Below are 13,123 nucleotides of genomic sequence, written 5' to 3'. Positions count from 1 at the left end.
AATTCAGGTTCCACTTGGACAAGGGAGATTGTTTGTTTGCATGTCAAGCCAACATTGATAAGTTAGCATTGTGCAAGATTGAAAAAATTGTTATTGATAGAGGCAGTATTAATTTATTTTACCTGTTACTCGTAAAATACTGGTTGCACTCTGCTGTAACCGGGTGTTTATTGAAGGCCTTTTCATTTTTGCAGGTTTTAATATTTCAGATGAGACACCAAAAGAGTCTACTTTCATATTTCAGACAGAGGGTATGTGTTGCTTTCAAAAGGCCTGTATTGCTGATAATGAATGCAAATATTTAAATATTTATAATAGAATGTTATTTAAATTCAGAAAGTCTTATTATACTTCTTTAAAGCTTCAGTCATTTAACAACCTGCTATAGGTCAGACATAACAGGAAAAGGGTAACGGAAGTGAGTGGGAAATGCGTATTTGAAGTGATACTGCCGACAAGCAACTCCGGGCCCTATCTGCATATGAAGAGTTCATTTGCAAAAACCAATAAACGCCATCCTTTAAAAAAAATGAACTGACTGCCGTGAGTTACTGTTAACAGACAGCCCATTCTGAACCCTAAATCCGTTTTGTCACATAAGCCGTTATTGTCCATTGAAGTTCACATTTTACAGCAGAAACCGTCAAACGCCAGTGCTGTTCTTGAACAAAACCCGATAAATCCGTTCAGCGAATCAGCGCGCAGTATTCAGGTCAGGTGACGCAACATGGCCGCGACTCGTAGATGTGGAGTAACTTTCGCTCAAAATCATTTGATGTCAATCTACAATCAATATCTGGGATTAAATATTGCATAAATATACAACCTCATCGTTGGTTTTACGTGTAGAGATGTCCCTTTTCAGACTGAGTGGTCATTATATTGTCTTGGACAATCCGTTTGTGAAATATATGCGCATTTGTGATGCATGGGTACCTTCACATGTTGTTTACAAACGTTGTCGCCCTTTTAGTTTAGTCTGGCTTGACTGACAATTCATTTATTCAGTAGGTGAGAGTATAAGCTTTCTAACGATGTATAACATGTCTAATTTTGCTTTTGGAATAGCGTTTTATAGGTCAGCGTAACCATCGCATTCACTTACGCATTCACTCGTATTAGCAGTAAGAGACGCTGCACCTAACGAAACGTTGTTCAACAATTTTTTGTAATTTCTGGAAAATACTATTATTATTGAGGACTTCTGGGCATAGCTAAGCCATATGTTTGCTGATAGACCTATCTGATATCGTTTTCTGGAGCAAAACAGAAGTGGATAGAACTGTCATTGATTTACTGTCTCTGTGTCTATCTACTGAACACAGATAAAATGTCATCATTCCTATGTAAGTATTACTGCTCAAATATTTCGGTTATATACGTTATTTTTGAAAATGAGTGTCTTTAAATAGGTTAGTGGTATTATATAATGTGGATATTTCACACTGTAATGTTTGTTAGTAGTGTGAAAGTTTTTGTGATGCATGCAACAGTGATGAACAAGAGTGTTGGAACATTACCAAAACGTGGTGGATGGTGAAAATAGTTTTCATATCGTCCCATCCCCATACAAGAAAACATACGAGAGTACAGAGTATATAAATACATACAAATTAACATTAATACATTACTAATTACACATTTAGGACCCTTTACTCCGCTTTACTCCTCCTATGACTCCTCCTACCTTCACGGGTCTGTTGTGTAATGCAGAAGCGCAACAGGCAACACGGCATGGGTAGGATACGAATGCTTGCCGTCCTGTACTGTGCGTGCTGGTCAGTGGAGAAGCGCCATTTGTCTCTTTTGTCCCGGGTCGAATGTGCCCTCAGAGGCGTCACTAGGGGGGGTGCGGGGGGTGCACCGGGTGACACCATCAGAGGCGGGTGACACCGAAAAATGACTGGCATACATTTTTTGTGCACTGTTTTGTGTAGCGACAGGTTATAAACAGCTAATTTCTCTGATGTAGTTTACTGCCGGGTGATTTAATTATCAATGCGGTATTAATGTAACGAGAAGCACTCAGACTTTAGCCTCAATGAGTCAGTTCTGCAATGAGATTGTCTGGTCACCACTGTTGTAGTTCTTTAAAAAAAGGACAACTGTGGTCCTTTAATGACACTTTGCAGGTTAAAACCATTGGCACGTTCATCCTCAGGGGTTTGTAGTCTAGCTGGGATTTTCCAAGGTATGATCTTGTAAATGTGTAATATTGCCCATTAATGGCTGTTTTGTTGCAATTTCCAGCACTTTACCTGCTTGTTTTATGTTAAAAGAATGTCAAATATTGCCCTTAAAAGAAACTTATATCCATTACATGGCTTTTTTAAACTCTGAAACATGAAATGTGGAGTTATCTGCTTTTTGACAAGAAATGACTGGTGGAGTTATCGGCTTTTGACAAAAACAAAACTTTAAATTTGAAATAAAACAATTTTTAAATAAAGTTTAATTTTGTAAGTTACCTGTATTTTGTTGAGTTTATTTTTACTTGATCAAAACAACCCAACTGCAGTTTGATTGATATTACCTGGAATGCACAAACATGAAAAAAACATGATTTATGAAAATGACTAAAAATGGAGATATCTGTTTTTTGCAAATGAACTCTTCATATCCAAACCTAACTAACCTGGGTGTTCTTCAAAGGCTTGCCAGGTATGGGGCATCATTGAATGCTGAGCTTCAGGACACTTAATCTGCAGGCTGAGACCATGAGACCGAATAGTGTACCCCCTGTGAAGATTTACAATTACACCCAGTTACCTTCAAAAATAATAAATGAAAAATAAGAAAGCAAAACAACGAAGTAGTATCCTGACTGAAGGATATGTAATCTGGGAAGACTGGACTTACCGGAGTCAATATACGGTGAGGCAGAGGGGCAAAATGAGAGTCAAGTTCGAAGTGAACGAAACAGAGTCTAACACACAAAAATCCACTGGACAGACAGCTAGAAGGGCTAAGGAAAGAATCGAATAGAACAAGTCAATGGTCAAACCACGAAATCCAATTAGCGATCAAACCAGAAGGGCTGAACAAGAATCAGAAGTAAAAAATAAGGTCAAACGTCAAAAGTCAACAAAGTAATCGCAATCCACAAATACCAAGCACAAATTCAAAAAGCTAGTCTCCACTGGGAATGGTAAACGGCAGCTTTTCCGAACCCAGTAACCGGAGACAGAAACAGCCAATTTGATGATAAACCTTCTCGAACATAGGACACATGCATCAGAGACAAATTTAAACAAAAACTAACAACAGAGATTGTAACAGTCATTCCTTTCTGGAATCCAGGTTTCATTGTTTTTTTCTAGAAATTGAATTTTTATGTTTTTTCTGAGCTGAGTTTAGAAGTAATACAATAGAAAAAAAATCTTATTGCATACTTATATTACAATTCACACAAGTTTATTGAGCCAAGTCAGTGTTGCTTTTTTAAATTACTTTTTTTCTATTTTCACCCCCTCTTTTCATATCTTCCTCAAATTGGAATCCCCATCACATTGCTTAAACATCCACTTGAAGTTGTAGTTGAAGTTGTCAGTTGAAGAGAACATGCAGAAGCACACTGTCTGGTGCATGCTACTAGCTTGTTTTCACTTTTCAAACCAGCTAAGCTATGCAATCAGTGTGTTGGGGGACTGCACTGAATGTGCAGCTGGCACAGGGGCACAGGGTAGTGCTTTAAGAAGATGTGCCATCCTGAAGCCATCTGAATTTAAATTCACACTGTCTGAAAATATAGAAATTGAAATCGAATTGATGGAACTGGGTGAGTTATGAAGAAATCACAGCTGCTCAAATCTAAACATGCTGTGGATAGGAATCTCTTAGTGGGTTTCAATTCAGGTTTTAAAATCACCTCATCACTAAATGGTCTGCTGTCAGCCCTCATGAGCTATTTCACATAAGTTGTCCTCCATTACAGTGAGTATGGCAATCAGCAGGTGGATTCCAGGGTGAAAAAGGAATGCGAGAGTCCTCCAAATTAATGTCTGACACTGCAGTGGTTTGAATTCTGATGTTTTTAAATTTGTTGTTAAAAGGCTAAAGAGCAAGTGGATAGAATCTATCCTCTGATCATAACAGGTAATGAGTATCATACTATCAATTAAATACACAGAATTCCTTGTGCTAAGAGCTTTTGATTTGGCAGTCTTTGTGAAGTATATGTGTCAGCATGAACGCTCTACAGAGAGGTAAAAGAAAACAGGCAAATTAGTTTTACATTTTTTTCAGTAACAAAGAGACTTGTTATGTTTGTGTTCAGAACATGAAACTAGAAAGAAGTCATAAACAAGATGCAACAAGAGATGCAGATAATAAACAAGTAAGATCTATATACATTTTTTACAGTGCAGTTTAGTAATTGATTCAGTTCCACTGCTGGTGTTACAATATGTCCATTTTGAATATAATATTTATCAGCTTTTTTTGCAGAAAAAATGGCTGAACAGAAAGCATACCTTGTGAAACTAGACACTGCTCTACAGAGGTTTTTTTCAGTGAAAAACTGTGTACTGACAGACTTTTTAGTTATAAGGAAATGTCGCTGGTTTCTGAAAACATCCACATTCTACCAGTGCTTTTTATGTCATATTGTAAAATTAAGTTGTGTTCTGGGCAAAATGGATCAGGAAAAATATGAAATTCTGAATCCATGTTATTTCTCATGCTATGCATGGCAAAAAGAAAATGTCACTAATTCTATATCCAGTTATAAGGCTAGATCCTGTTCCAAAAAGTGAGGTTCTTTCAAATTGTGTCATTTTGTAAAACAGGTCAGGGAAAAGATATCTGCCTAAATTTGCATGTTATGAATGTGGATAAAGCTTGTTGCTATGGAGGGCATATGTGCAAAGTCGTCATTAATATTTTAAAGGAGACAAGATTTCAGTGACAATGCTAACATTCTGTAAAATTTTACAGGAGAGTGGTCCATTTTTTTATTTCACTGTGTGCTTTGTGTACCCAGGCTGCAATGTTTGCTTATTTCATTGTAGCTTGTCGTGAATAATTATCTCTGAAAAAAGTACCCTTGTACTGCAGTAAGGATGAAGGGCAGCACATTATCATATTTAATGAGTAAAAAATCAATTTCCATGTTATGCGAAGTGTTGGTGAAGTTCAGTGAGTATTAAGATGGAAGAGTGCTGGTTAACATTATCATCTGTTGAGATTGTTGATTGTCAATTAAGTTTTGCGAGTAGCAAGATTGATGGGTGGAAGTTAATATTAGTCTCAAACTGAGTAAGTGTTTCTTATCACTGTAATGTTAGTTTTATGTTGACTTTTTTCCCCTGCAGCGTGAAAGCAGGTCAGCAGTCTGTCCGGATTGCCCCCTCTTTGGGTGCCTCAATGCCAAGTAAGACAGTACAGTTTCGCCTTTTCAAAAGATTGCAGATTTTATTGCTAACCCCATTCAGAAAATATCCGCTCTGAACATTTTTAATAAGATGACGCTAAACGGGCTAAAAGATATACAATATTTCAGCATATTGTCTTCATCAGTGAAATGCTAGTGGCTTGCCTAACTCTACGGCATCACCACATAGTGTACCAGCTAAAAGTGCCTCTGTTCCAGGTAGACTTTTAAAAAGTACTTAACTCGTGGAAGCAAATCAAAAAGGTTTTGATTTCTTTTAAATAGAAACTTGAGAAGAGCTGCGACCAAGATATTCATCCCCAAAGGGGTAAACTGACTCATAATTCTAAAGTTATATTTCTATTTAAATGTACATGCATTGTAACAAAACTTTCTTTCTTTATTTAAATATTCACATCTCTTGTCTTTTGTTCCCATTCCCCTGGAACCAATTGAGGCTTATATTAAGTTCAGAATTCTGTTCTGGGCTATTGGACATCAGCAGGGGAAGCTTCTCTTATGTACAAGCTACTAACAAAGCCTATACCTCTCTAAGACCCCCCCTCACATTCCACCATTTTGAGGATGAATGTCTTGGTCACAGCTGTTCTTACATTTGGCCTTCCAGTGCTGCTCTAGAATACCAGAGTTGCAAGCCATCCTCCAACACACACTGATAGCCCCTGTCCTTATCCCCTTCACACAAGCCCCATAGTGGTCAGGACGCAAGCACCGTAGTTTCTGCAGTTGAGCTTTTTAATAGCTGCGGTCGTTATCAAAGGCCTGTTTATTGTGACAGATTTGGTTGTCTTTACTGGCACCGGGCAACAGGATCCATTTCCCTTTAATTTTGAGCCTGACGCTTTCAGGTGGAGCACGGACTGCTAATCAAAACTAATTGCGTTGTTGCTTCGCTGCCTCATCATCAAAGCAGGGAGAGAGCCTTGTGAAGTAGCATTTCTGCAGCGTCAAAATAGGAGATGTGGATGGCAGACACTTTGAAGCAGTCTACCTGCAATTAACGAGCACACGCACAATCAAACAGGGCTTGAGTGCTGAACGTGAGCTTGTCCAGGCTTAAACCTGAGGTGTCCTTTCACTCTGCGGTGACGTAGGGGTTTGAGAGTTGAGGGGTGGGTCCTTACTGTGCATCAATGCAGAATAATTATTTTCCATAGAACTTTCTTGGACCATACGGGATGGTGTGGTCATCCTGATGATCAAAGCATTCCCCCATTTTTCCATTTAACATTTTCAAAGTATGGGATTAACACCTGCAGGAACACCCTTCTCTGGAGTGCATGTTGACTGGTCTTAACCCTCTGGGGTCTAAGGGTAAAATGAGGCACACTGGTGATTGTGCGATGCTCTGACATTTGTGTAAATTTCATCAACTTTATATACAGTGATTCAAAGTGTTTCATATCTTTGTTTTCAGCACAAAATCAGCTACAATAATATGGCAGCAGTAAGTCATAATCATGTGTGGATTGTAAACTGCTCTAAAAAACACACAAACTGTAAACAGTAGTTTTGAACATGCACAAGAATGTTGTAATAAAACACACTAAACAATTGTGACTAAGACTTTTGGTCACTGAAATGTGTTCATCAAGGTCTTGGGTATCAAAAGATGACAAAATATTTTAGCAAATCCAATGAGAAATATAAAAATAAAATTGCTAAAAGTTAGTGTTGTGACTACTATTTTCAACACCAGGTGAGAATGGGAGGGCAAATGACCTTTCTGTAATGAATATGCACTGGGTAGGACGACCTGCCAGTTAAGTAGGCTATTCACACCATGGCTGCATGCCTCCCCACCACTAAGACATAGACTCAGTGAGCCATTTAGAAGACAGAAACAAAGACATCTTTTGATTTTCAGAACATTTATTGAAGCAAACTATACGCATGGAAGATGAGATGAGACTGGTGTACTCTTGCAACGCTTGCGTGGCCTCTTAGCTAGTGGTGAACTAGGCCGTGTTTCCTGATCAGCATCTCTGTAAATATGATAAAAACAAAATTGTTAGGAAATGTGACATCAAATCAAACTTTATTTATATAGCACATTTCCTTCAACAGGTGAAAATTACATGTGCTTTAAAAAAAGGGGCAAACCACTAACTAATGAAAACAAAACTTAGGAAATGTGACATGGTTACATCATATACAAACAAAGAACCAAACAAACACAACAGACGCAGAGAGGTAGCCTATAATTTTGAGAAGCAATGGTTAGAATCGTTCGTAGTGTGGGAATTTACAAGCGTGCATATTAGTGAATATTCCTACAAACACACAGAGAATGTAATACAGCACACATTTACAAATAATGCAAGCTATCAACGAAACAACATCAGCTAAACTAAATAAACACTATTTTATATATTGATATTCCAGCTCAACTACACGCAACTCATCAATAACAATGCCTCAATCTGAAGTAGGCTAGGTCTGTTTAGCTAAGTGGTTATTATATTGCTATTTCCCAATTTACTTACAGTATGCTAATATCGATTGTGCGAGGACATCAGTTTTAGAATCCTAGCCACGCCACGGGCTATTTATTACCAATATGATCGAAAAACATACAGTCTACCTGATACTTCTAACACAACCAGACGCGGAGAGCCTAGCCTATAATTTTGAGATGCAATAGTTCGAATCGTTCGTAGTGTGGGAATTTACAAACGCGCATATTGCTGGATATTCCTACAAACACACAGATACGTTGCAATACAGTACAGATATTTACCAATATGATCATAAGAAATATACTTACGCATGAAGTTGATCCTCAGCTGGATCAGTTCGCTGTTCGAAATGACACCGCTCTTCATCAGTGTCGGCTTCCGGACGGACCATTTTCCAAAATTAAACGAAATGTTCACCTCAAAAGAAGTGAATTAGGCGACACTTTGACATTCTATCCCGCTTTCGCAGACTTTGCATTTCTCACATGGATCTCGCGTTGCCCCTCCTTTAGTCTCCTTCTATGGAGAGTAATTATAATGTTGTTAACATGTGAATGCGATTTGGGCGGACTTCCTGCTGAGCGAAATTCACATAGTAATGAGTAAAGTTTAACGAAGCATACATGGTCTAATTGATCAAATTTAAAACTTTTAAAACAATTCATATTATTTGCCAATGGGCGCGTTGGAAAGTCGCGATTCTAAGGTTGCTGTCAATGTTTTTGTTGCGTCTTTATGATAACAGCACGTGAAGTTAATCATCCAAATAGAAACGAAAGTTAATTTCATCTTGTCGAGCTCCGCCGGCGGAGCTCTCGACCCCAGAGGGTTAAGCTTGTTCAAGAAATGAAATTGGAATACTGGTAGCAAGGGCATAATTTACAGGGGGGATAGGGGGTTACAAGCCCCCCAATAATACAAAATAACCAAATAAAATAATTAAAAAAATATAAAAAATGTAAGTTCCATATATTGAAACATTCTTGTGTATTTCGCTGACCTTAGTTGACACTTTTTTTTTTTTAGATAAATGCCATACACAGTGACATATATTTAGGGGCCAAGCACCGAAGGTATTGTAATTAGGCTTGGCCCCTAATAATAATAATACTAACAAATACCGAAGGTGCAGGGCACTTATTGTATTTGTTAGTATTATTATTATTAGGGCCAAGCACTGAAGGTGCAGGGCACCTATTGTAATCGTTAGTATTATTAGGAGTCCTGCAAAGTAGGAACCCTATTGTTTTTGTTAGTATTATTATTAGGCGTCCTACGAAGTAGGAACCCTATTGTTTTTGTAAAATGCTGGAATTTCCACCCTGTTTGATGAAAATTCATGAAACCAGGTGTACTTGTGTCATTCCTCATGAGGAACAAATATGCCTCAAGAACCCATAAATTCTTCCATGATGGATTTTCCAGCAGACTGAAAATTTGGCAAAACATAGAAAAGGTTTCTTCTAATAAACCGTAAGTCCGATTGATCCGAAATTGCCCATGTACCTGTAGGGTGCATGTCTCCCTATAGGGTGTTAACAGCTAAGAGATCCATTCCAAGATGGCAGAGAAACTCATATTTAAAAAAAAACGAAATTTGGCCACAAATTTCAAATGCTTGCAACTTTTTACAACAATAATCTAGAGACTTGAAACAGACTGGGCATGAAGAGGGCACCATGTTGTACCATGTCAGCACAGTTGCAGATATCTCAAAAAACAAGGAAATTACAGGCATTGGAAATTTTGGCAGGAAGCTAATGCTAATATAACGCTCAAATTCCCATGAACGCTTTACCTGATTCTGTCACCATCACACATGTGTACTCTTGGGTATTCTCTCCATCAAGGGTGAAAATGTCATTTCGTTAAAAATTGCTTGATTTGTGCCATGACAAAGTTAGCAATTTCTGCTAATGCATTGATATTTGAAGTAATGTTTCTCATGAACCGGAAGTTGGATCGTCTCATGCACAGGTATGTAAATTGTCCAATATCCTGAAATCTATGCCACTTGGACTCTTTTCTCCTTCGCATTGTATTTACCCGGATTGGACATATTTGTAGGGCCCTGCATTGCTGCTTGCAGCTATGTTTATTAGTTTATTACTCCTACGAAGTATGGATAGAATACCCGAACTATTCTATCTTTCCACCCATTTTTTGGACCGCTACTCCTCACAGAGTTTTCGCACCACATACACGTGCAATATGTCAAATCGAGCGGCTTCATCGGGAATGGTGTGCTATTACTTTGTGGAAAGATTGGTTGCACGGTTTTTGAAAAATTTGAATTTTTGTGGGCAATTTTTCCCCATAGGGAATGAATGGCAGAATGTTCAGCCTTGTGATGTCACAATGCTCTGTCTTCTCACCCTTGTGATGTCACAATGCTCTGTCTTCTAGCAGCAGTACTCTGGTCTCTCTCTAGATTTGAACATTCTGCCATTCATCTCTATGGGGAAAAATTGCCCACAAATTGTGCAATGCCTCATTGGACATGGTAGAGAGTCCTTTGTCCATTGGTGTAGATCAGCCTTTACCCCCTTCCTGATTGGCCGATGTTTGATATTTCATAACTTTTGAACCGTTTGTCATAGAGAACTATGGGTCGTGACTCAGTAAAGACCTAGCAACCCCCTAGAACTCCATAGCAACCCCCTAGCAACACCCTAGCAACCACCTAGAACACCCTAGCAACCATCTAGAACTCCATAGCAACCACCTAACAACACACTAGCAACCACCTGGAACACCATAGCAAATGCCTAGCAACACCCTAGCAACCGGCTGTAACTCCATAGCAACCACCTAGCAACACCATAGCAACCACCTAGAACACCATAGCAACCACCTAGCAACACCCTAGCAACCACCTGGAACACCATAGCAACCACCTAGCAACACCCTAGCAACAACCTGGAACACCATAACAACTGCCTAGCAACACCCTAGCAACCACCTATAACTCCATAGCAACCACCTAGCAACATCCTAGCAACCACCTAGAATACCCTAGCAACCACCATAGCAACCGCCTATAACTCCTACCACTGTTCACTCTGTCCAAGCAGAAAGTCGACTTTGCATTGGCGGCAACCACACTTCACAATTTCTGCAGGAATTATCTAGTTATTATTATTATTCTTATTTTTCTCCGCTAAAAGTGTCTGAGGCTCAGCAACCATAAGTCCTAGAGAAACCAAATTTGGCAGGTGGTTTCCTATGGCCCCCCACTACTCAGGCACTAAAAATCACCTATGTCGGCCAGATGGTGGCGCTATAACAATGGGTTTTGTGTAAAAGGCCATAACTCCCAAAAAACAAAAAACTTCATGGACCTATGCATCTGAACGTGCTGTACAACTTTGTCATTGGCACCACCTATGTCCACCATATTGTTTGCCTGCCATTTAGACTTTTTAGTTGGGGCGTGGAAGTTTTCTCCGCTAAAATGTCTGAGGCTCAGCAACCATAAGTTGTAGTCCAACCAAATTTAGTAGGTGGGTTCCTATGGCCCCCCACTACTCAGGCACTACAAATCACCTATGTCGGCCAGATGGTGGCGCTATAACAAAGGGTCATGTTTAAAAGGTCATAACTCCCACACCGTAAGTCAGATCAACACAAAACCTCATCGACTGATGCATCTGAATGTGCTCTACAACTTTTCTATTGGGACCACCTATGACCGCCATATGGTTTGCCCGCCATTTGGACTTTTTCTTTAGGTGGGGTGCGGAAGAGCTGGAGCTCCAAATCTAAGTGCTACGACATCTAGTAAACTTCTTTACGGCAAGCGACATCCAGGGCGACGCAAGTAATCCGACACCGTAGGGTCTAGGTTTTAGCAGTGAGGGGAGGGTCTGAGCGTCACGGAAGCAATGGAAGACAGTGCCAGCCAGAGTGCATGGTAGGCTACCAAGAGTTTGTTAGTAAAAGCTTTTTGAGAGAATGTATAATTACTTTTCTTGAGCATGGACCCATTTGAAGACAATATCGGGTGAGTTCGTTTAGTCTTTGAAATCCGTCATTATGCTGAGAGAAATCGTATTCTCAATTTAATCTCTACATTGACTGTAAGCTTTGGGTTGTAACTAGTTAGCTGTTTCGTAGGTGACTTAACTCGTCTTAACTATTGCTTGTATTTTTGCATAGACTGCGTTGTTGCTGTTCTTGTTTGTGTTAGTGTTAATCAGTTTAACCTACAGGGTCCAAGTTGAACTATGCGGTTGTTCCCTGCACTTGGAATGGTAGGCTACTGCCCTATAGGGTTTTCGACACACTTGTTCCTGATTATGATTATACACTTTGTTGTACGTCGCTCTGGATAAGAGCGTCTGCCAAATGCCTGTAATGTAATGTAATATTCCGTAGCAACAAGATAAACCCGACATTAACCCTAAAATATGCCAAGACAGCAGTGAAAACGCTGCTCACTGAATAACAAAATGAACGAGACAAAGTTTTAAAAAATTATACCATGTCATTCTACAGTCAATATCTGGGTCTAAACATTGAATAAATATACAATTGCATCAATGGTTTTACGCGTAGAGACGTCCCTTTTGCGACTGAGTGGTCATATATTTTCTTGGACAATCCGTCTGTGAAATATATGCGCATTTGTGATAACAGGGTAGGCTACTTTCAAAAATAGCTGTGCGTAATACCACACCTGTTGCTTACGGCGTTGTCGCCCTTTTTAGTACAATTTGGCTTGATTGACAATTCATTTATTCAGTTGGTGAGAGTATAAGCTTTCTAACGATGTATAACATGTCTGATTTTGCTGTTGGAATAGCGTTTTATAGGTCAGTGTAACCGAACATTTTCTTATCTGCCAATGTCTAGATAAATAAAACGGTAGGCTACTTTGCGCGCAGCACGCAGATCACGAGTTGATATTTCGTCTTTTTTTTTGTTTTTTCTCAATGTCGTATTTATTATTTGAAATGTGTATTTATGTGTTATTATTCTATCTGTCTCTGTGGTGCTCTGAAATGTGCATTCTCTGCTAAGCTGAGCAATGGATTGGAATATGTGTCTGACGTACTGTTGCACGGTATACCAAAACTTCAGCACTTTCTCGGTACTTTAAAAAAAAAGAAAGAAAAAGAAACGGTTCGGTATTAGAATATTCTGACGTTCGGTAGTTTTGAGTCAAATGTAAAAGCCAGGGAAAATTGTCTCCCGCATTACTGATTGAGAGGATGAAAAGTGTAATTTGTCAGAATCTTCGCTAGATGGCAGTAGCAACTAAGGTTGCCAA

The 13,123-nt window shown here is 39.1% G+C and overlaps 1 protein-coding gene across 1 annotated transcript in view; it reads left to right on the top strand.

The window, feature by feature from the left end:
• The window catches only part of LOC118232294 (probable E3 SUMO-protein ligase RNF212), a 100,075-nt gene that overhangs the window by 39,522 nt on the left and 47,430 nt on the right, over positions 1 to 13,123 (top strand). The window contains exons 5-7 of the mRNA XM_035427174.1: positions 195 to 251; positions 4,277 to 4,336; positions 5,313 to 5,371. Coding sequence (XP_035283065.1) covers positions 195 to 251; positions 4,277 to 4,336; positions 5,313 to 5,371 — 176 coding nt within the window. The remainder of the gene's footprint in view (positions 1 to 194; positions 252 to 4,276; positions 4,337 to 5,312; positions 5,372 to 13,123) is intronic.

Source organism: Anguilla anguilla, chromosome 7 (assembly GCF_013347855.1).
Source record: "Anguilla anguilla isolate fAngAng1 chromosome 7, fAngAng1.pri, whole genome shotgun sequence".
In the NCBI taxonomy this organism is placed as follows: Eukaryota; Metazoa; Chordata; class Actinopteri; order Anguilliformes; family Anguillidae; genus Anguilla; species Anguilla anguilla.
Note: the sequence above shows the minus strand (reverse complement) of the source record. Positions and strands in the feature narration are given on the sequence as shown.